Source organism: Solanum verrucosum, unplaced genomic scaffold, assembly GCF_900185275.1.
Source record: "Solanum verrucosum unplaced genomic scaffold, falcon-dt-bn FXZP01000307.1, whole genome shotgun sequence".
Classification (NCBI taxonomy): Eukaryota; Viridiplantae; Streptophyta; class Magnoliopsida; order Solanales; family Solanaceae; genus Solanum; species Solanum verrucosum.
In genome coordinates, this window is record NW_026020264.1 from 1,633,027 (window position 1) to 1,657,462 (window position 24,436).

The 24,436-nt window shown below is 37.5% G+C and overlaps 2 protein-coding genes across 3 annotated transcripts; one reads left to right on the forward strand and one right to left on the reverse strand.

Annotated features, from left to right (window-relative positions):
• The first annotated feature begins 155 nt into the window (after positions 1-155).
• Positions 156-19,029, forward strand: LOC125833626 (DNA-directed RNA polymerase I subunit 2). Its single transcript, XM_049512788.1, has 27 exons — positions 156-381; positions 706-788; positions 873-992; positions 1,295-1,374; positions 1,540-1,603; positions 1,750-1,820; positions 2,717-2,794; positions 2,874-2,919; positions 4,543-4,723; positions 4,809-4,861; positions 4,973-5,046; positions 5,154-5,271; positions 8,085-8,172; positions 8,924-9,039; positions 12,551-12,678; positions 12,773-12,852; positions 13,480-13,721; positions 13,796-13,960; positions 14,098-14,262; positions 14,358-14,432; positions 15,180-15,283; positions 15,360-15,435; positions 15,951-16,079; positions 16,154-16,294; positions 16,840-17,052; positions 17,286-17,528; positions 18,022-19,029. The coding sequence occupies exons 1-27, from the start codon at positions 174-176 to the stop codon at positions 18,433-18,435; spliced, it is 3,555 nt and encodes a 1,184-aa protein (XP_049368745.1). The 5' UTR covers positions 156-173; the 3' UTR covers positions 18,436-19,029.
• Positions 19,020-22,591, reverse strand: LOC125833627 (FT-interacting protein 1). 2 transcript variants are annotated; one of them, XM_049512790.1, is made up of 2 exons: positions 20,109-22,591; positions 19,766-20,029 (listed from the first exon to the last, which is right to left on the reverse strand). In XM_049512790.1, the coding sequence occupies exons 1-2, from the start codon at positions 22,431-22,433 to the stop codon at positions 19,994-19,996; spliced, it is 2,361 nt and encodes a 786-aa protein (XP_049368747.1). In that variant the 5' UTR covers positions 22,434-22,591; the 3' UTR covers positions 19,766-19,993. The 2 variants fall into 2 exon arrangements, with proteins under 2 accessions (XP_049368746.1, XP_049368747.1); XM_049512789.1 differs by having other exon boundaries at positions 19,020-22,591.
• Positions 22,592-24,436: the final 1,845 nt, after the last annotated feature.

The following is a 24,436-nucleotide window of genomic DNA, read 5'->3' on the forward strand; positions in this document are numbered from 1 at the left end:
AATATTAAATATAGCATATTGGCGAAACAAAAATACTTTATATAGTACGTGGCAGCCATTTATTAATTTGCTTATAAAAGGCGAGTCGTTTCTAAAACTCGTCTTGTGTATTTTTTTCTTAAACCCTAAACCCTAGCTGTCTCAGTAATTGTTTCATACACAGCAGCAAGAAGATGGAAGAAGAAAAGCCAAAAACCGAAGGAACCAAGGCAATGTCACGGCCTCATTTGGTGGCAGAGAAAGATTACTCAGCTTTGAAAGAGCTATTCAGTCATCATATTGAATCTTTTGATTATATGGTCGATAATGGACTTGAAACCATGCTCTTGAATATCAAGCCTATTGAAATTGTTGATTCCTTTTCCTCCCTCAAGCTAAGAAATATCCTTTTCTTGGGGTTTATTCTTGCTTGTGTTAATCCGTTGCTAATTCCTTTTTATTTTTCCTGAATAAAACTGAAAATTCAATTCTTCATTAAAGATTCGATTTTTAGGTATGCATATTTATTGAATTTCTGACTATTTTGTTGCTGCTATGAGTTGATTTTTAACGTCATCATTGCACACGTTTGAGGTTGCCTTAGCTGTGTTTTTAATTAGTATAGGAATGCTGTGGATGCTTCTCTTATTAAGTGTTTTTTTTTTGTCTTAACTTCAATATTAAGTTCCATCATCTATTTAATAATTTTTCTTAACCTGAGAATACTCTGGTTCGGCAAACCTGAATTATTTCCACCTCAAAAAGAACGCGCTTCCAAGACCATGCATGATGCTTTATATCCTTTTGAGGTACAAATTTATGTTCATGTATAGTTCTGTTAGTGGATATACAGACCTGCAGCTAATCTATGGTCTATTGCGTGTGTGAAACAGTGTAGACAAGCTAAACTTTCATATACAGGAAAGTTTTTGGTGGATATCTGTTTCCAGTATGGTGATGGAGCTGTAATCCGGGAGAAATTTAATTTTGGACAGTTCCCTATCATGTTGAAGGTGAGTTTTATATTTCCCTAAGTTTCAGCTAATTTTTGCTGAAAATGTTGCAAGTTGAGAAAAAGAAAATAGACATGGTGGGATAGTTACAAAAAAAAAATCCGATGATGCACCCCTTAAAAGTGATTCTGATCATTACATGTGTTTTAAGCCAACATCTATAAGTCACAGATGTTTAAAAAGTAAGCTCTTAATCGTAGAACCACCAATACAAAATGTGTTGCCTCCTTTTTTTCCTTTTTAATGACAGTACTATTGTTAATGCTTGTATGACCTTTATTTGTTCATTTTTCTTCTTTTAGTCAAAGCTATGTCACTTGAGAGGTGCTGATGACTCCAGAAAGTTAATTGCATACAAGGAAGAGCCATCAGAAATGGGCGGGTGAGAGCTGGAATTCTAATGATCAATCTCTTTATCCCAACTCTATTCAGCTCCTTTTCTCTGCTAGTTTTGGGTGTCCTGCCTTTTTCCATTAGGAATTATAGAACTTGAGAAGAATCTGTCATATTTTTGTAACTCAGAAATATTTGTTGGGTGTGTTCACAGATATTTCATTCTTAAAGGGCTTGAGAGAGTTATTCGTCTTATAATTTTGCCAAAGCGAAACTATGTGAGTCCTCCTTGCTTATTTGTTCTCCGTCTATGACAAAGTTTTGACACTTCTATCATTTACACTGGTTTCTCTACATTATGTTTTACTCCACTGGGATATTCTTTTCATGTGATTCATTGGTTTCATTTAACATTTTATTATAGCCAACGAGTATGGCACGGAATTCATTTCGTGATAGGCGAGAAGGATATTCTGATAAAGCTGTTGTTATAAGGTTCTTTCTCCACACTCTTACTTGATGAATTGTTTATGTAGCAAGTTGCGTTTGGTTCTGCTTTGGTGCTTGTTTATGAAGAGATGCTATCTTGCTTGTGATAGTTCCTGAAGACTGTGTCTTTGTAGTCTGCCGAAAAAAATATCGTCTCTGAATAAGGGTATTCTCATGAACATTGTGTACTAGAATTTTTTTTAGAGATCCTCGTGCTGACAAATATCATAAAAAAGAAAGCAAGCAATGTACTATGATTAACGGCAGTAAGACATCTGAAAACAGATAACACTTTCTAGCTTTTTAAAATATCAAGTAAAATAACTGTGAAGGCTGAAGGAAGGGGTGGGAGAATGAAGAGGTGAGATCCTATTCCGTCATGCTGATAGGGTTGGTTGAATTGCTAATCTTTCCTCTTCTGATAGGGTTCCAATGGTAACTACTTAAAGATTACATCTACAGTAATTGTTTTGATCTTGAGACTGCCTAAAATAATTCATCTATAGGACAAAAAAGTACAAAACAATGTTTTACATCTATTGTGATCCAAGGAAAAGTTCGTCTAGGAGTTGTATATTTTACCAATAAACAATCAGTACACTTTAAATCATTTATATATCAGTGAAAATTACTAAAGCTGATTTGAGGTTGCCTGATTGACCATATTGATTTTTCTGACTCAAGGGAGGAGAGAGTTTTGGATAAGGTTGATGCTTTCTGATACTTCTTTGCTATCTGCTATACAAGAAGAACCTTTGGCTTATTTAGTCAGCAAAAATAAATTAGGATGCAATAAATGTCAAAATGTTTTTCCCATCTATTATATGATACTGCCTCAGTTCTTTATTTGTGGGGCTCACATGTGTTTTGGGGCAATACTAATCCATCTATTTGGACTTCAGATGTGTAAGGGAAGATCAATCTGCAGTCTCACTTAAATTGTATTATCTAAACAATGGAAGTGCAAGACTTGGATTCTGGTGAGGAACTAAAACTTAGCATGATTGAACTGTCTTCTTGTATGATGTCTGAGACATGCTTCTTGCTATCTGCTTGCAGGATACAAGGAAGGGAATACTTGCTCCCTGTTGGTATCATATTAAAGGTAAACTGGCATTCTCTAGTCTTGTTAGATTTGTCTTCGAGAGACTAGAATGTTTTGATTTATTGCAATATGTGAAACTTGCAATCAAATTTTACATTAAAAAGCTAAGCATTACATTTATAACTATCCTTTCAAGTAATGGAGAAGTATCTAGTAATGTTGAATTTTTGTTCATGGCAATTTGCCGAGTATGATCTGACATTCTGGTGATCATGTTCGAGATAAACTGGCTGGCATAGGAAATACAAACAAGGCTCTGCCAGTTGGTGATTCTGTTTTCACATTTCTCCAGGACCTATGCCTTTGGATTTGCTTTTAGCTCCCAAAGGCATGCCTAGATAAGTAGCTGGAAGCTCCCCAACCTTTCCACCTAGTTTGCTGGCCAAGCTTTCTAACAAGCACATTGTTGACGAGATAGATGAGGCTTTTCCCCCACTTTATGTGGAGATCAGAGACGGCTTCAAAAATGACAAAAATAATCCTCAGTATCGGGGTTTGTTCTGCCTATGCTTCACAGAACACCAATGTATCATCTTCATATTGTAGATGAGTTATCTCCATATTACATAATTCTCCTGCTTGGAACCCTTTGATCCACCCCTTCCCCCTTGCTGTATTAATTAGGTTGCTCATCCCTTCCTTTGCTAAGATGAATAAAAGGGGGAGAGAGGGTCCCCTTGCCTCAGGCCTCTCTGAGAAGAGAAGAATCCAATAGGTTCTCTATTGACAAGTATAGAGAACTTAACAGTGCCAATACAGTGCTTCATCCATCTATCCCCAAAACCTGTTCTTTCCGGAATCTGGGTAAGAAAGTCATAAGCTTTCTGTATATCCAACTTGCATGCAATTCCTCGCTTCTAGCTCCTCTGTTTGGCCTCTATGCATTAATTGGCTATCAAAACAACATCCATGATCTGCCTTCCCTTAATAAATGCCATCTGCTGTCTATCCACTAGGCCTATGTATCACCATCTTGAGTTTTCTGCTAGAAGCTTTGCAATGATCCTGTACACCCTCAATATGGCTAATGGGTTGGAGTCTTTTAATTCCTCAGCACCCACCTTCTTTTGGATCAAAGCTACAAAGGTTGCATTCAGACACTTTCCAAAGTATCTTCATGGAAGTTCTGAATTGCTTCAACCAGGTCCCAGGTGATGATATCCTAACTTTGTTTGGGGTCTCCGCACCTCTGTTTCCGCATAAAGGTTCTCATAAAGGCCACTATTTCCTTTTTGATCTCTTCTGGATCCTACTTTATCACCTCCCCCACTTTCAGCCTGTCTATTGTGTTAGCTCTCCTATGTGCATTTGTGGTTCTGTGGATATAAAGCATCATGCATAGTCTTGGAAGCGTGTTCCTTTTGAGATGGGAATAAATCAGGTTTGCCGAACCAGAGTATTCTCGGGTAAAGAGAAGTAATTATATATAGATTGAGGATAAGAAGAACAGTAATAAAAGATTTCTTACTGCATTTATCTGTCCCCAAGGTTGATCTTGCTGCATCGCATGTAGTTTTAACACAAGTTTTTCCTTCGAAATCCGCATTAGGTTTGCATAGTAATTTGATCCAGCTATGCTTGTTCATTCTGCTAGATTTCTTACTGCATTTTATCTGTCCCCAGGCCCTTGTTGACACCACTGATCACGAGATATACGTCAATTTAACATGTTGCTACAATGAGGAATGTGACCGTGTAAAGGGATCTGTCGGCACCCAGCTTGTCGGTGAAAGAGCAAAAATTATCCTGGATGAAGTTCAGGCCCTATCTCTTTTCACCCGAGCACAGTGCCTGCGACATATTGGTACTTGTTTTTATTTACTATCATGGTTAACTGTGATCTTATCACATGACTGTCAACTGCATATGATCAATCTTCCACTTTTCAGGGGAGCATTTCCAACCTGTTGTGATTGGAATGCAAAATGATAGTTACAAAACTGTAAGTGTTATCTTGGTTGTACTTGACATGATTTAGTTCTAGTAGTCAGAACAGACATCTTTGTCTAGAGATAATACCCTTACATCACATCCTCTCTCTCTCACTTGACAGGTTGCTGATGCTGTGCTTAGAGACTACATATTTGTCCATCTGGATAACAATCATGATAAATTTAATCTACTTATGTTAGTATTTTTTTCTCTGGCAAATTGTCTTGTGATTTTATGGTAACTCTTCCATCTACCGTTGTATGTTTTGGCTATTGATATATTGATACTCCTGCTTTATTTAGCTTTATGTTGCAGAAGCTTTTCTCTCTGATAGATCAGACTTCTGTCCTAGACAATCCAGACTCTCTGCAAAATCAAGAAGTTTTGCTGCCGGGTCACTTAATTACCATATATCTGAAGGTCCAAACTTTAAAATTACCTTTTTAAGGAATAATTGTTATGTGACATTGAATGTAATGCTTATATAGTAAGTGCCTCATAGAAATGTGTATTGTCATTCTTCTTTGTGCTAAAAGAACCTTATATCCCGGATCAATTAATTGGAGAGTTAAGTGATTATTCAATCAATCAACTACACCTAGTTGGCTATTGCTTTATGAACCATCTGTATCAATCATGCTCTATTCAAGCCCATCGCAGTCCAGTATTGAGTACGTTTTTTAAGTGGAGTGTTAGGCATCATCCAAGTGCTAAAGTTGTCTGTGACTTCTTATGGTTGCAGTACATGATATGAATGAATGTTTTCTTTTGGTTTCACAAGGCAAAAAAGAATGGGTGATGTTTTTAAGGACAATTGGCCACTCTCGACTGTAATAGGTTCTGTAGTAACCGTTTGCACTTCGGTGTTACATGGGAATATCAAAGAAATGGATGGGTACTTATAACTTTTGAGCTCCTTGGAGCTATACAGTTAGACGTCACTTCCTTAGTAATCTTTACCTGATTAACAGAGTACTTTAAGGATCTTCTATTGCATTCTTAATTAGCAAGAGACTTATTGCGAATATTCTATTCCTGTTTGGCACATATTGGGTCATGCCTCTACTTACAAGACTGCATTACATCATGGTCTAGTTTGAAGATAGGAAAGAAGATAACAAATTCTGTTCATGAGTCTCAATTTTAATGCTTCTTGTATCTTATTTATAAAGAAGGGGATCTGAAAATTGGTACAGTTCATGAACTTCCTAAATTTCCACTTGATTAGTTTTTTGATCCTTTCACACTTTCTACTTTGATTTTTACTTTGCTTCTTCTTTCATTCCACTTTCTTGGTGCTTTTATTTCCACTATTCATTCGCTTTTATCAGAAAAACATGAGGATGAGAATTGATTGTTTCATTCGCTGGACATTTATGAAATCAGTTGCAGAAGCTTATGACTTGAAATGTCTTAACTTGTTCAAGTTCTTTTAACTTTTATATGCTCAAAAAGTAATGTTATTTAAGTATGAATATGTTAATCTGATTGTGTATGTTAAAATATATCTATAAAATAGTTGTCACCTGAATCTTTCAATATGTTGTTTTTTGAATTTGAGTTTATAATTTATATGAGTTGTGATATATACCATGTAGTAGTTGACCAGTTTCAGATTAAGTCTAGTTGATTTTATGTTATAATTCGTAAAGCGAGGAAGAAAGTGTTTATTAAGTGCAGAATCACAGAGAGGCTACCTCAAACAGAAGAATACAATATTTTCAAGAGACGGAAGGCCTCTTTATCGAGTATTCCTACATATTGCATGTCCCTATTCAATTCACCTACCATTGTTATTAGGGAAGTTGGAAAGGTTGAAAAGAAGCTTTCTTTGGCATGCGATGGACAGGGCAAAGAAATTCCACCCTGTTCATTGGGAAACTGGGACAACTCCTAAACAGTGTGGAGGGCTTGGGGTTAAAAACGTGAAGGTTTTAGATTTAGGTAAATGATTGTGTGGAGATTTGGAGTGGAGGGAGAAGCTTTATGGAGAGGGTTGATAGTGTACAAATTTAGAGTAACGGAGGGGGATGGAGAACCAATGTGATTACTATGTCTTTCGGCTATGGTGTGTGGAGGAATATAATGAAGGGATGATAACATTGTAATGAAAACATTGCTTTGAAAGTTGGGGTTGAGAATAGAGTTAGTTTTTGGGGGCTAAAATGGTCAAGGAGGAGTTCCTGGTATTGTATAGAGCTTCTTGCCAATAGGAATTGTCTGTTCAGCAAGCTAGGGGACACGAGGGAATGAAACTTTTTGGGATCTGAGGTTCATGAGCAATTTCCAGGATTGGGAGGTGATCGAGATTTAGAGATTTCTTGCTTTACTTCACATACAATGCCAACCAATTGACAGACTCGATGCTTTAAGTTGGGAAATAACAAAGTGTTCTCTGTCAGTCCTTCTATGAGAAGCGTCTGGTTAGGGCAGAGGATAGTTTCCCATATGAATCAGTCTTGATACCTAAGGTGTCGAGGAAGGTGTGCTTCAAGTGGAATAGAGGGGTGATACTGACGGCGAAGAATATTAAGAAGAGAGAAAGGCTGATTGCCAAAGCTGGTGTATCTTGTGTAAGGAGGTAGGTGAGGACATGGATCATATGCTATTGCACTGCAAAATAGCCTCGAGGTTATGGTGGGATATATTTAGTTGGTTTGGAGTTTCTTGGACTATGCCAAAATCCGTGTTGGAGTTAATGTTTAGATGGAAGAGTGGAGCTAGGAGAAGAGGCACAAAGCTTGGGATGTTACTCCTCTTGCTTTTTTTAATTCTAGATCATTTGGAAAGAGAAAGTATGTGAGCTTTTGAAGGGGTAGAGATGAGCTTTGATTAATTGAGGAGTAGTCTCCGATATTTTCTTTTGGTGCACCTATATAGTTCCTGTTTGCATAGAGAATTGAGTGTCTTCGGGAGAGAACCACATTTTGTAGATCTCTCCTTTTTGGTGTACCTCTTGTATACTGCCATATGACCTTGTTATTGTCAATGAAATCTTTTACTTGGATTTAAAAAAAATAAAATATATTAAGCGACCTTCTAATTCTGTTATCAAACACGTCTAATGTCTTTCTCACCTGATATATTCAATTTTTTATGTTTAGTTTTGTTATCAAGCAGCCTTTATAGCTCCACACCATTAATGAATTAGAAGGTCTGTGTTATCCATATGAGATTGCTATCTGCTTGGTTTTTGCACTGTTTTGTCTTGACGTTCTCTAACACATCTACAGGAAAAGCTACAAGATTGGCTGCTTAAATTACAACGGTCACTTCAGGAAGAAACTGATGGTGAAAAAAAGAAGTTTGAGCTAAGTAGCTGTATGTTCAATCAACCTATTTCATCTATCTTAGTTTGTACCACTTACATAGATAGCTGTTCGTGGCTATGCTACACCATTGTATGGTGTGGGCGCCACCCACAACATTTGACTGGGTGTGGTCACACTAGTAAGAAGTAATTAATGTTCTGTTCCAAACCAATTCGTTTCTGGTAGTGAGATTTTCAGTTATCCTCTTCATTTTTTAATTTTATCTCTCAGGAAAATCTTCCTTTGTCCTATTTTTTTTTTTGTTGACTCCTAGCTTCACAATCTGTTAAAAATCTTGCTCGTCTTATCTGTTTGCTAGTTAGAGTCACAGGGGGAATAAGAGATTTACCAAGAGCCTGTTTGGATTGGCTTTTGACTTATAAGCCACAAGTAAGCCAGAAGTCATAAGTTAGAAATTCTAACTTATGGCTTGTCTTATTTTAATCATTTTAGCTTAAAACCAAGTGCTTATAAGCACTTCTTTAATTTTACCCGAACACTCCAAAAGTGTTTAAAAGTTATTTTGGCTTAAAAGTTAAAATAAGACAATCCAAGCAGGCTCTAAGAAGCTCCAAGTTTACATGCTTTTCTGTTAGTTTAATGGTGCTGATAGACGTACTAAAGTTCAGAAGATTTGGGCTTTCATTTTCTTCTTCTTTTAATCATCTCAGTTTTTACATAGATCAAATCCGGGCATATTGGATTCTAGAACTTGGTTAGAATTTTGAGTAGACTTCATCTGCTTTTATGGCATATTGCAGTGACAGACGTCAAGAAGGCTATTGAAAAAAATGCTCCCAAACAGATTGGCTTGGCTATTGAGAGCATGTTGAAGACTGGGAGATTGGCTACACAATCAGGTCTTGATTTGCAGCAGGTATTTAGTTGTGCAGCTTTTATGTGAAGCACCACTAACTCTTTTTTTTTTTTTTTTTTGACAAGGTAACAGACAAGCACCAATAATTCTTTATTGAAAAACAACTGTGAATCCCAGTAACTAGGAAATTTACATTGCAACAGATGTATCTTCGTTCCAGTCTTTTTCTTGTTCTTTGTATGGCAAATTTCGAACTTCTTTATCTTATGAAAGGAAAACTAAATTAGCATTCTCTATTTCATCTGATAACCACCATAGGATGTCATATAGGAGGGTAGGCCTATCAAATTAAATAAAAAAGACAACATACAAGAATACTAACAGAAATTAAACAGTTAATAATAGGAAGAAGGTTCTCAAGGAGGGAAAAGCTAATTACTATTACCAGGAAAAAGCCAAACTAAACTGACAGAAATGGAAAAAAGTTCAATTGAATTACGTCTGAAAATTCTGTCTTCTTCTCCCCCAAAGTTAACATACATACAGTGTTGGATGGAAATACTTGACAAAAAATAATACTCAAGTGCATTATTGAAGAAGCTCTGCACCAAGTAGATTGGAGTACCATTTCCTCCAGGACTCTGGTCAGTGGCAAGAGCACAGTTGATTAGGCGATGAGTTTGAACCATGCCACAAACAAAATCCTTGTATTTAAGTGGAAAAGGGTAGAGGGCGGGCTCATTATCCACGGAGTTTCGACCGTGCACCATTAACACTCCGGGATTTCTCGGTTATGAAAATGAAAGGTAGATTGGAGTATCATAGCGAGCAAGAAGAATGTGTGCTTAAAGATATTCGATTTCTAGTGGTTTTCTATGTGTCTTTGTAAATCTTTACCCAACAACTTGTGAGAATAGGGGTTTTATCTTTCATATCAGTGGCAAAATTGTCTTTTCCCTTCATGATAAATCAACAGGGTTTATTATAAAGTGTTTTTTTTCACTTAAAAAGAACTGTATTCTAATTGCACCAAAATAATAATTAGTATGTTATCACTCCTTAGTTATCCAATAGTTACTGCAGTAATTTCTCTTTAGTAGCAGTTAACAGTTATTTTCCTGTAGTAGTGCAATCTTTCATTCCAGTTAAGTTAGGAAGTCATGTCCTAGTTTCTAGGGGTAGTTATTTTATAAGTATTGTATTTAAAATATCTGGTGTCTGAGAAAATATAAGCAGAAAGTTATTCAAGTCTTTGAGTACTTCAAACTCAAGAGATTGCAGGTTCTCTCTTAACGAACCAGCACCATAGGTCGTAGGAAGAAAACATTTGATTTCACACTACAACGCCCCATAACCAGATCCATATCAGGGGACCATAACAACTTGGTATCAGAGCCAGATGTTATGGCAGATCAAATTCAACATCAACTAGCACTATTGGTGAACTTATTTCAAGAAGAATGTGCAGCCAATATAGCGAGACAGGAAGCAATAAATGCTCGCTTAGATGCACTCACAAAGGATCTAGCGAATTCGAAGGTTGATTCTGAATCAACTGATCATACCAGTCAGACTCCGGGCTGGAAGGGTAAAAGTGGAGAGGTAGAAGGGTCAAAATCAGATGCAGGAGGAAGTTCCTTCATTCCTAGGTATACAAAGTTGGATTTTCCACGGTTTACTGGCCAAGGGGACCCTTTGGGATGGCTGAACAGATGTGATCACTTTTTTCGACACCAACAGACTCCAGATGAAGAAAAAGTTAGTCTTGCTTCTTTTCATTTAGAGGGGAATGCACAACTTTGGTTTCTTCAACTAGAGACAGATTTGCCTGAACCGTCTTGGGATGAGTTCAAACGTTATTGTAACCTTCGTTTTGGGCCACCAATCATAAGTCAGAAGTTAGGAGAATTGGCTAAGTTGCACCATATTGGGTCCGTGGCCGATTACCAAGAAAAAATTGAGCAATTAATTTCGCAGGCTGGTATTCTCACAAAGTCACAAAAAATTGAACTTTATATCAGTGGTCTTGCTGATTATATAGCAATTGAGGTTGAGTTGCATAATCCTCCAGATTTGGCTACAACGATGAGTTTATCCCGGCTTTATGAACGCAAGGAACAATCAGTTTATTCACAATCGTTAGATGCTTGCAAATCCAAGACAACAGATTTCTCACCTCAACAACATGCCAGATTTGTGAAGAAACTAACCAGACCTGAAATGGAGGAAAGGTGACTTAAGAGACTTTGTTTCAATTGTGATGAACCATTCACCCGAGGTCATCAATGCAAGAAATTATTCTGGATTGACTTTATAGACGATGAGGAAGAGTTTGTTGGAAAGGAGGGAAATACTAATTTCCGCACTTAGCGCTTGTCAGCTTGAGGACAAGCGCGATTTGAAGGAGGAGAGTAATGTTATCACTCCTTAGTTATCCAATAGTTACTGCAGTAATTTCTCTTTAGTAGCAGTTATTTTCCTGTAATAGTGCAGTTATTTTCCTGTAGTAGTGCAGTCTTTCATTCCAGTTAAGTTAGGAAGTCATGTCCTAGTTTCTAGGGGTAGTTATTTTATAAGTATTGTATTTAAACTACCTGGTGTCTGAGAAAATATAAGCAGAAAGTTATTCAAGTCTTTGAGTACTTCAAACTCAAGAGATTGCAGGTTCTCTCTTAACGAACCAACACCATAGGTCGTAGGAAGAAAACATTTGATTTCACACTACAATGCCCCATAACCAGATCCATATCAGGGGACCATAACATAGTACAAGTGTGCAAACAGATTCACTGTGAATGTGCGATTCAGGGCTAAACTTTTGGCAGTGAATCAATATCGGTTTGTAATGCAACGTCCACACGTGGAGCTATTCAAGAGGAATCCCTGCACCCCAATTTCTTGTCCATAGCTCATAGTTAGACTGAGATGAAGGCCCTCACTGTGATTCTGTTATTCATGTTGTAGTTCAAATGATTGACAACAGAGGGGTTTGATAGGATTCTCTTCTTTCCTCGAGGGTTATTGGCGTTGGATAGAATAAGAAGCAACAACTTGCAGGTGTTTGTGAAACATCGAGTAGGTTCTCTTTTTTTTATGGGGTGGGGGGTGGGGGAGTGTAAAGGTGGGTACAACAAGAACATATCCAGTGTAATCCCGCAAGTGAGATTTGAGGAGGTTAGAGTGTACGTAGACTTACACATACCTTGTGGAGGTAGTGAGTATAAAAGTGAGTGACTACATGAAATAGATAGATGGATAGCAGCTTTGCGTTGGATAATCTGATTAACTGTAAGAGAAATTTTACTCCATTTTCAATTGCTTCTGCTAGTACCTCTAGTTAAGCAGGTTCTTCCCATTTTAGAGGAAGTGAATTGCTGTAATTAATGATGGTTGTTACGAAAAAAAGTTGTATGAAAAAGATAATTCTTGTTGCAGAAGATAGCACAGCTCGTACAGAATGGAGGTTAATTTTGGCTTCTCTGATATTAGACTTATTTACATTATTTTATGGAAAGTAGACCTTTGCAATCATCTACTCATGAGTATCTTGACTTGGTTGTTTTTTGGTTAGAGAGCTGGAATGACTGTCCAGGCAGAAAAGTTAAATTTCCTCCGTTTTCTTTCACATTTTCGAGCGGTTCATCGAGGTGCTTCATTTGCTGGTCTTCGTACTACAAGTGTGCGGAAGTTGTTACCTGAGTATGTTGTCTTTTTATCTGTGAGCCAATTGCTTTATTTTCATGAAAAATCACTTGAGTTTCCATTCATGTTTTCCTGGTCCACCATTTTTCAGATCTTGGGGTTTCCTTTGTCCTGTTCACACACCTGATGGGGAGCCATGCGGGTTGCTTAATCATATGACTGCATCTTGCCGTAAGTTACTTTTTTTTTTTTTATAATATCAGTTGTATACACCAACCTAAATTTGTGGATGTAATCTTGTTTTTACTCTTATTTTCCTTGGCCTTTTTCTGTTATGGAATGTCGCTTTTGCTCCCATTGTCCAAGGAACATTTTTATTCTTGGCCAGTTTGAGAAGTGACAGTGTTCCTTATGTTCTGCGTTCACAATAAATTTTCTCCCCATCATATTGATTCTGCCAGAGGTGAAATCCAGTCACCATTTTTTGGCAAGAGTTCATACAAACTGGTACTTTCAGGGGTGGAGTTAACCTTTATATCACAAATGTTTATATATTGCTACATACATTGCTCCAATAGCCTATTATTTGCTGCACATATCTCTAACTCCCTGCATCATAATCACATCACTGATTAAACAACTCATATCACACAGGAAATGTGAGGTCCTGTTCTAGTTGTGGTTCAGATTGTGTCTTTGTTATTTATTAGTCAAATAATGAATTTTTGCACTAAATGCATTCATATTTATGATTGTAAGTCCTAATCCTATTGCCGTTGATTAGTTTTGTTAACTTCATTTATAATACACAGTACAATATTAGCTCCCTTCACTTTAATACAATCATTCTGTCACCAGGCATAACCTCATACTATGATTCAAAGGGCAATGTTAAAGACTTCTTCAAAATGCGGATGTCCATATTGAATGTGCTGATTGCAATTGGAATGACACCACCATCACCAAAGCTTGTGCAAGCTGGTCCTCCTGAATTGCTGTCTGTCCTACTGGATGGTCGTATTGCGGGCTATATACCATCGGATTTAATTGAAAAAGCTATTACCCACTTGCGGAGATTGAAATTGTCATCAACATCATCGGTTTGTTTCTGATCGACTTCTTTTAGCCAAAGATCTTTTGCTTAGCGACTTATTATGCTCCTACTGCACAGTAGATTCCAGTTGATTTGGAGGTTGGATACATCCCTTTGAGCATGAATGGAGCATATCCAGGCCTATATCTGTTCACATCTCCTTCTAGGTTTGTTCGTCCTGTAAGAAACATCTCTGCACCTGCTGAAGAGGGCAATGATCTTGAACTCGTTGGACCCTTTGAACAGGTGGGTTCTTCATTTCTTGATTTTTCCTTTTATAAATTTTCATCTTCTTTTATCAACAAACATGGACTTGATGAGCTTTTTTACTAATGAGAACCTCCAATATAATGATTGCTAGGTTGTGTATTTGTAATGTGCAGGTGTATATGGAGATAAGCTGCCCGGATGGTGGAGATGGAGGAAGGAAAACCTTATTCCCTGCCACACATCAAGAAATTCATCCAACTAATATTTTGAGTGTTGTTGGCAATCTTACACCTTGGTCTGATCATAATCAGAGTCCACGTAATATGTATCAGTGTCAGGTATTGAGTTAAATTTGAAATGATCTGTGGATAATGTTATATGGACTGCTGAGGCTCAATACATTATTGTATCTCATGTTTCATCTATTGTGCAGATGGGTAAACAAACAATGGGTTTCTCCTCACAAGCATTAAATTGTCGTGCTGATCAAAAGTTATATCATCTTCAGGTTTGTCCTGGTTATTATTTGCAATTTGATGCGTTCATGAGTTAGTTGTTGCCGGCCCCCAAGTTGAGTTCAATGGCATCCTATTTTAAAAGAGTTTTTGAAGTGCGTTGTTGATTTATATTGAGAATTCGGTGCTTGGGCCAGCACTTTTGTGTAGTTTTTCTTGTGGAAGGGATGTTGAGGCAGAAAGGCAAGAGATGTATGGGATTAGTTAAAGGAATCGCAACATACTGTTTCCATACAGCAGTTTACAGTGAATAGAAGAAATAATGAAAGCATGAATGGATTATGTTATATTTGAAATTGATGCTCATGTTCTTGCTGTTTCAGTGACCAAGGATGTTTGCTACAGTGAGCTGATTTTTTTTATGTGTTATGCATCTTGGTATTATTTATTTTTATCTTGTGAAAATGCGTAGCAAGCAAGCATTCAGCTGAAAGATTCTTTGGGACAGTGGGTAAGGTGGATCATCTTCGAATAGGATAGTTTTATGAGACTATCAGTCAGAGCATGCTTAACATATTCAATAAAACATTCTTTATGGTGTTGTTTTTGCTGTTGTTGGATTACCTGTGGGTATATCTAGTTTCAGATGCTACTGGTTCACATTTTTTTATGTCATTTCCTTGTAACAGCTGTAATTGTTCAGATTTAAGAACTTATGATGATAATTTTCTTGCTTTTGAGATATTATTTTCTCCTGTTTGATCTTTTTTTTTTTTTTTTGGGAAATTGGATCTTTACAGACTCCTCAAACCCCAATTGTACGCACAAAAGCTTATGAGAAGTACTGTGTTGATGACTATCCATTAGGAACAAATGCAATTGTGGCAGTTTTGGCTTATTCAGGGTAAGAGTTCTGTACCGTGCCTTGTTTTTTTTTTCTATCAGCGGAAACATAAAATACATACCTTCATGTTATGCAGATATGACATGGAGGACGCTATGGTCTTAAATAAATCATCTGTAGATCGTGGTATGTGTCATGGGCATATATACCAGGTAATATTTGACATTTTAAAAATCTTTTTGGACTTTGGTTTGATTTAGAAACAACTTTTTTTGTTCAACCTATACCCCCCCCCCCCCCCACCCACCCCACCCCCACCCCCCCCCCCCCGGAAATACAAATACAAAATACATCTTACTGAACTATGATATTTTCCTTTTGATACGACATTGATGGAGTTTTAAGTTTTTGAGTACCAATGATTTGTCTACGACAAGTTTTCAGAAGGATGATTCTCATCAATTCAAAACCTTCTTTCTGAGACCACACACAACACCACGAACTTTGATGCTTGATTGTCTTTTTGTTTCTCTTCTTTAGTCGGAGGGTCGGAGAATGAAAACCAGATCTATCTCTGTTCTTTTTTCCTATTTTGGGTTTTTGGATTCTTATATAATTAATCCCTCCCTTGCTAAACTGCTTATCCTACTACTCTTTGTGGAGGGAGTTTTCTGATCTTTCATGTGGATGTCTTTTATTGACCAATATATGATCTTCTGATTTGCAGACAGAAACCATTGACTTGACTGAGCAAAGCGCCAAATCTGATCGTGCTCAGAGATTGTTTAGAAGAAGCAAGTTGGATAAGTCGTCTCATCAGCTGATTGATACTGATGGTCTTCCATACGTGGGACAGGTAACAGGATATTTTTTTCTTATTTTTTTGGTGAGTCAAGTTGCACCTGAACCAACATGATCATTTGATTGCAGAGGATTAATCCCAATGAGCCATATTGTAGCATTTACAATGAAATAACCAGTCAGACAACTAGTATGAAGTTAAAGGGTTCGGAGCCTGTTGTTGTTGATTATGTTGCTGTTGATGTGAAAAATAAAACACATCTGCAGAAGGTGAGCAATTCCTAGATATATTTGACTCTGTTGTTACTTTTACTGGGTTTCTAATCCACTTTGCTGTTGTTATCCTCTTTGTTAGGATATATAAGTTGGGGTAATTCTTTCATCTTTTGCTTTTCTGTTTCTCTTGAACTCAATGTCAACTTTTATTTAGCATAGATGACTCCTCAGTGAAGTCTCTGTTGTTTGCTATAAGATCTTCGTATTATTGCCAGGTCAATATCTCTCTTTATTTCATTGTATCAAGGTAATTTGATGTTTTCTTGGGTATTCATGTTCTTCAGGGGGTTTTGGTACTATTTACTGTCTTTTCTGTCTTCTAAAGTATGGGATGATTCCTTTGATGCTGCACTTGTAGGTTTATTGTGCTTGTCAAATTTTGCAACTATCGCTATCAGTTTTTTTTTGTTGTCGGTGTAATAACAGAAATTTTGGTAGTTCATAATGGACAATCCTCTCTTCGCTACAAAATTTACTTCTGGTGTCATGACTTCAAAAAGCTTCAAATTTATCAACTTATTTTCATTTGTTCTGGGCAGGCGAATATACGTTTTAGGCGCTCCAGGAATCCTGTAATTGGTGATAAATTTAGCAGCCGACATGGGCAAAAGGGTGTTTGCTCTCAATTATGGCCTGATGTTGATATGCCCTTCTCAGCAGTTACAGGAATGAGGCCAGATCTTATTATTAATCCTCATGCTTTCCCTTCAAGGATGACGATTGCTATGCTGTTGGAGTCAATTGCTGCTAAGGTCTGTTTTCTCTTCTGCCGTATGGTGTTATTTATTTCAAGCAAAAGTATTTTGGTTACGAGATTGTAGCTCTCCAGACAATAATATATTCAAGTAGTTTTTGTGGTAGTTTATATTTGTTTATTGGGTGATGGCTTCATATGCTGAAGATTTCTCTCTCTTATGGAATATATTGTTCATCTAGCTTGACATGGATGATCACAAGAACTTATATATATGCTATCTTCGAACAGGGAGGTGCTTTACATGGGAAGTTTGTTGATGCAACGCCGTTCTCTAACACAATGAAGGAATCAGAATCGGAATCCAGTTCACTGGTGGATGACCTTGGTTCCATGTTAGCGGCTTGTGGCTTCAATCACCATGGTACGGAAGTACTATATAGTGGAGTATATGGGACAGAACTGACTTGTCTAATATTTATTGGACCTGTTTATTATCAGCGTCTGCGACACATGGTTTCTGATAAATTTCAGGTTAGTATCACCTAGATATTAGAGTGAATGATCCTGTCTATTCTTCCTGCCCGCTTTGACCCATTTACGCTGATTTCTGTTTTCATCTAGTGTAGCAAACATTGACTGTTTGATGAATAGCTGTTTACATAACCATCTCCTGTGCTCGACTCTGATGTAAACTGTTAAGTTTGAAAATTGGAAGCTAAAACAAGAAAAGAACGCGATGTTCGTGCTCATCATTGACTTCCAAATGAAACCAAGATCAAGAAATGCTTCCACTACCTAGTTTTCCTTTCCTGCTTGAATAATTCATTTATTACATTATTTATCCTTGTGCACTCTGGGGTTGACAGATTTCATGCTATGGGTCTCTTTTTTCCCATTTAACCCCACCCACCCCCAAAAGGAAACAGATTCAGTTCGATAATTGAACTTCCAAGTATTACTTTATATATCCTTATTCCTTGTCAGGTTAAATTCGGTACTGAATTTGGCTTGTATTGCTGTACAGGTCCGTTCTACTGGACAGGTAGACCATATCACTCGGCAGCCTATCAAAGGGAGAAAGCGTGGTGGAGGTGTCCGCTTTGGTGAAATGGAACGAGATTCACTCCTTGCTCATGGAGCAGCATATTTGCTGCATGATAGACTCCATACAAGCTCAGATCATCACATTGCAGATGTGTGCTCTGAATGTGGAAGTGTCCTAACATCATCTGTTATTCAGCCGCCAAAACGAGCAGTGCAAGTGATTTTGAAACAGCTACCTGCTAGAGAACCCAAAAAGGTTACTTGTGTTGCTTGTCGTTCAAGTAAAGGAATGGAGACTGTTGCAATGCCTTACGTGTTTAAATATTTAGCGGCTGAACTGGCAGCCATGAACATCAAGATGACCCTCAAACTAAGTAATGAGGCTGGAGCTTGATACACATTTCTGGCAGTTGGAATATTCTAATGCCTAGAAGCAAGCAGGGAGCTTGATTACCATTTCATCTGTACCTGTACTTTCTCAATGTGCAATATGTCCAAAAAGGGGTTTGCAGCATCAGATAACGGGATTCTGGCAACAGTGATTTGGTTTAGACATCGGAAGGCCAGTTTCCTAGTGGGCTACCAAGAAAGAAAGTGTGCTGCAAACAAGACCCGCTGCTTTTCATCTCATAATGCAGGATGGGTCAAAATATAGAGATAAAGAATCCCGAGTTTTACAGTTTTGCTGTCTGGCTCAAGAGGTGCAAACACCTCCTTATGATGATGGCCATGTGAAGTGTAGACTAAAATATAGAACTGTGTTTTTTGCTTTATTTGTTATAGCTTTTTGTACATTGTGGGGGCTATATTGTATCATGGCTGAGGCTCTATTGAAGCCAATGTTTTTGTTCATCCCAGTATACTTCTAATTCACTTTCATGAGATAAAATTATTTTGGCCATACAGTAACTTGTAATGTATTTAAATTAAAGGCTATCTTCTAACCTGATGTAGTGACCAAAAGCTAAATCAAGAGTAAATTCATATATTGTCTTGGAATTTTACATAAAACTGCAACTTATAAGAAGGATTAACCATGAAGATGATTATATTGAAATACAGACTGGAAAAATAAAAGTAGAGCTGGACGTTGAGCCTCTTGCATCACAGCATGCTATCAGTTCTGGCTGGTAATCTCTTGAAGAAGTTGCTGGGAACAGAAGGCATCTTGCTTCTGAACCTGGGATGCCTCAACATATATAACCCAGCAACTAAAGCCACCACTCTGAAGGGAGTCACATAAAGCGTAACTGCAGCAAAAAGACTGAACATGATAAACAAGCTTGTTGCTCTTGGATCTCTCCAGCTTAGCACCCCCTGCAGCCTCTCTCCTTGTGTTGCTATGTCACCGACCACGGTCTGAATCCTCCCAGCCACACTTCTCAGCCTATCGTACCTCATTCGAACAATGTCGTGGGGTCTAGACGTTGGAAACGTGTCGAATTCTTCATCAAGCTCATCAGGGTGAGCTGTTTCTGCCCATGAAAGCTTAGTGTCCATGTGAGGAGGGTGCCTTGGCCGGAACCGATAGTTCCACAGTCCAATGAGGAACATATAGAGAAACAGAGTTGGAAGAATCAACTCCGGATACCAGATCAGTATCAGGAAGAGGATGTGAACCAAGACTGAGGTGACTGGATTTTTCCAGTGACATATATCACCAAACCATCGATTAACAGAGATTAAGCCTGAAAGAAGTGACATGATCCTAAAGAAATTAGCCTTGCTTCTTCTCATACTCCACATGTGGGAATCCACATCTAGCATGTACTCTACAACTTCTTTCCTGAGTGGTGGTTCAGCTCTAGCAAGTCTAACAGCAACAATGCTCATAGCTTGGTACCTCAAGTTGTCTACTTGGTTGACAGTAAAGGGATGAAGGTAGTGCATTTTGGGAAGCAAAGGGTGGCCATAAGTATGTATCATGTTGGCTAAAGAGAGGCTTGTGAATCTTACTGCCAATTGGAGTTCCCCCATTTTCTTAACCCCTGATGGGTGCAGAACAAGAAGGGGATAAGAATGAGTGTAAATTCGATGAGATTCTAACGTTGATAATCTTATACGTACCTTCCCTATTCGTGAGTCTCGTGCTGCTCCAGTCCCTTGCTTCTCAACTCCCAAATGACAGTTATCAAAGACACCCAATGTGATAACTGTGGAAGGATCATAAACTTCCCAAGTGTATTGCTCATTCCATTTGGGGCTGAAAGTGTCAAGAATGGTTCTTGTCCTTACCCATTTCTGACCATATTTAGCCACACAATAGGCATCTGTGCTTCCTCTGCTGTCCTTCATCTTCATTGGAAGAAGCCCTTCTGCACCTAATATGCCAACTTCCAATATTCCCACCGGTGGTTTCCACAGCTGTCGTGCTGTTGGCCTTTGATCACTTATGTACATGGTTGATTCATCCAGCACGTGATATCCCCCTTCAAGGCATACTCTGAGGTGAACTCTGCTTGAAAACTTGAGCTCTTTCCTCCTGTCAACTTCCAAGGAACCAAAACCAAACTTCTCAAGGTTGAACCAACGAGAATGGACCGGCCTGTGGTCAAGCCTCTTCTCGAATGTGTTGAGTGGGAAACTTATCTTTCCAAGAATCTCATCTTTCATCGGGTGAACACGGTCCTCAATGCTGAGGACTAGCTGCTCCTCAAAAGGCTCAGCAGCTACAAAAACCAAATCCTCATTCCACATTGGATTTGCTGTTCGAGCAGGGCATATATCGGTTTTGAGCACCTGATTTCCCACCTGGGCTTTCACAAAAACTTCAGGGAGACGGCTCTGGTCATTCGGGATGATGTCTTGAGCTTCAATAACATTTACTCTCAGGTACCAAAGTTTTGGAGAGACATAAACTTTGGACCTGACGCTCATTACCCCCTCTCCATGAACAAAGGCAGCATCTGCATGCCAGGCATCTGAAAATGCTTCATCTGCTTGTGTTCCCATCCAAACAGCAAGCATGATCTCCCCTGTTACTTTCCTTTCTCCTCGTCGATCCTCCAGTCTATACCATTGAGGAGCCAGGGGACTATCAGGAGGAACTCTTGTTGGGACCTCATTCAAGTCAAAAACCACCCTTCCAAAATTATCATCTCTTCCCATCATATCTTTATCCTTCACATAAACTTCAAGAACTGAAGACTGAATTCGATCTTTAGAGAAAGCAAATACCTGGTTCCACTCTGGATTCATTTTCTTATCAAAATGCTTTGTCCTTCCTTTGTAATTCCCCATCTTCACCTCCACATATGGGTCACAGCTACCGGTGAGGACACTTGGTTGAAGATCTTTGGACTTAACCACTCGAACATAAAGATAAAACATCTGCTCCACAAGGTCATATGTGCTTGCATGTCTATCACTGTTCATCCATCCTCTTCCTCCATAACCTCCACCACGTGGCCATTGCTCACCAAGCTGAGGATTCGTGTCCTTCAGCTCATAGTCATCTTTAGGGTGGTTCTGCATAGTTCGGGGTTGGTCTACTTGATACTGCATTGGCGGTTGGACACCTGGCTGGCCATGAATAGCTCGGGGGTGGTCTACTTGATGCTGCATTGGCAGTTGGACACCTGGGTGGCTAGGAATAGCTCGGGGGTGGTCTACTTGATGCTGCATTGTCGGTTGGAAACCTGGTCTCTTCCTTATTGATATGACTGGTTGCTGCATAGCTTGATGCTTGAATAGAAATTGAGATGTTTCTTCAATGTGCTCAACTGATTCTGTGGCCTGCTCACTTGGAGTAAGATGACCAGTTTTTTCTATTACAGCAAAGCTTGAAGACTGATCAGCAGCAGAAATTGCAGTGTTTTCAGTCTTTTGTACTTCTGAACTGTTACTAGCTTTAGGAGTATCAAGACTAGAAACTTCAGAGGCAGGAAGTGAAGGTGGTGGATTATCTAAATGTTCTGGATTTTCGATGGACGGGATATTTGAAGGACTAGAAGATTTTGGGGTTGGCTGGATAGAAGTTTTTTTAGGATATAAATTTGGATCAGATGGTGATGAAATATATATTTTTAGGCCAATCTCTCCTTTAACAAATGAGGAAAACCATTTCTTTTCAAGTTGGAATCTTTGATAAACTTCTTCCCCTTTCTTGACAATATTTGAGCAAGGAATTCTCACCCTTCCAAGAAAGTTTCTCCCTGGTATAGGCCTTCTCTCATGATACACAGAAACATCAATGTATTTGTATCGATGATTTTTGATATCGTCAAGATGGAAAATTAGTTTATGGTTCCAGGTGGGGTTGAGATTTTTTGGGACAGTTCTAGTTTTGCTAAGTTGGTTTTCAAAATCAACTTCTACAAATGCACTTACTGATCCTTCACCATCTTTTGGCATAAGATCATAAGCATCTATTACTTCTACTATTAGCTTCATATCTCCCTCCCTTTTTGTTCTTGTTTTTGCCACCAAGAAATAACTCTTTTCAAGATATCTCAAGACTCAAGTCTCAAGCAACCAGATTCTAATATTTAACAAAGATAGTTTCAGAGTAGTAAGTTAAAGGAATGAAGTAAACAACTTTGTATTTGTTGTTTTTAGTGTAGTATATGAAGGTGCATTCTACAAGAAAAGAATGATTTGATGAAGAAGCTGTTCAATAGTTCTAGGAAAATATTCTATGAAACAGAAATAGAGTGAAAGGAATAATTTTTTTGGCAAAGTAGAAAACAAATTAACAGTACAATGTGATATATGCAGAGAAAAGAAGAGGAAAATGAGAAAAATATAGAAGAAGAATGAATTTGTTAATGTATGCTTGAACATGAAGCAGTTTAACTTATATGTACTGACAATATTATGTACGTCATCACGTTAACATGACCTACAATAACATGTAACTGTCGATATAAGCCTACTGTATTACACTGATCGTGTAAAAATTCTTTATATTATTCAAACCAACCTAGGAAATCTTGGCAAAAAGTGAATGCTGATACTCTTCTAATGGTGTCAAACATACACTTTTGAATTAAGATATACTCTTGCTGGTTAATTTGTTCCACACTTCATTCTCTTTTAGCTTTTATTAGTTACTTTAAGCTAGAAATTGAGAACATTCTAGATGTAGATCCAATGATTATTCTTTTCTTGTTTTATATTCTTGCTTTAAGTCTTGATTTTTTTTTTTATAGTTGCTATGATTACCCCGACTTGAGTAAGTTTAACCACTTTTAGGCAAGAGCTCCTCTCAAGAGCTATGGTCATCCCCAAAAAGATACTATCAGATCGTTTAAAAGATAAAAGTAAAATCTATAACTTGGACAAACCCTCTTCAATATTTTAAAATGCATTGATAGTACGGAATTCTTTTGAGACTGACAATGTATATAGGTTAATCTTGCAACAATCGGCAAAACATAGAGAAAAAGATTTTTTTTTTTAAAAAAAAAAAAAGAGAAGAGAGAATTTAAAAAGGGAAAAGGAGAGAATAAAATGAAAATGCCTTACTTGGATCTTGTGATCTTTTAAGGCATTCCATTCTTGTTAGTAGAGCATGAAGAGAAGCATGTGAGGATCCAAAGATGTCACACACTCAACTGAAGCCCAAAAAAAAGGCTAAAGCAAATACTTAAATTCCCAAAGATGCCTTTTAATGCTTTATTCTTTTCTTAATCACTTCCATAATTACTTCCCTTACTTTGGACTAGAAAAAAGTTGCATTTCCTTTACTCTCTGTTTGGATTATTATTACCTATTGTATTGTATCGTTACCATACCTACAATATTTGTTTTGATTGTTACTTAAAATGTATTGTATTGTATTGTTAAATTTCGTTGTTACATAACAATGGAAACCCCCATTTTATGGAACAACCGATTTGGTGTGTTTTCATTGTTACTTAATTTCTTTTTCCAATTATATCATGACATAATATTTCATAATATTTTTTTACCCTTTACCCTATATTATTTAATTCTAGTCAAACCTCCTACCCTAGAATAATTAAGGATATTTTAGTAAATTTATAAATTACAATACAGTACGATACAGTCAAACCAAACAATAAAAATGTTATTAAACAACAACAAACAATATAGTCTAGCCAAACATTGTATCTACCATATAGTACAGTACAATATAGTACAATACATTACAGTACATTATGAAACAATGGGTAACAATGATCCAAACAGAGTGTTAAAGAATTATTTCAATATTCACCTAGGTTATCTTAGTAATCATATAGAGGATTATATTTTTTATGGGTTTAATTTGTGATAATAATGTATACTAGCACATCTGATTGTTCCCTTTAGTTAAACTGAAATAATTATGTGATGAGGATAGTGTGAATCTTTTGCTATTTGACACTATAAAAAATTAATCTTTAGCGGCAATTAATTAATGCTAGTAGACTAATTGCTGCTAAATTTTT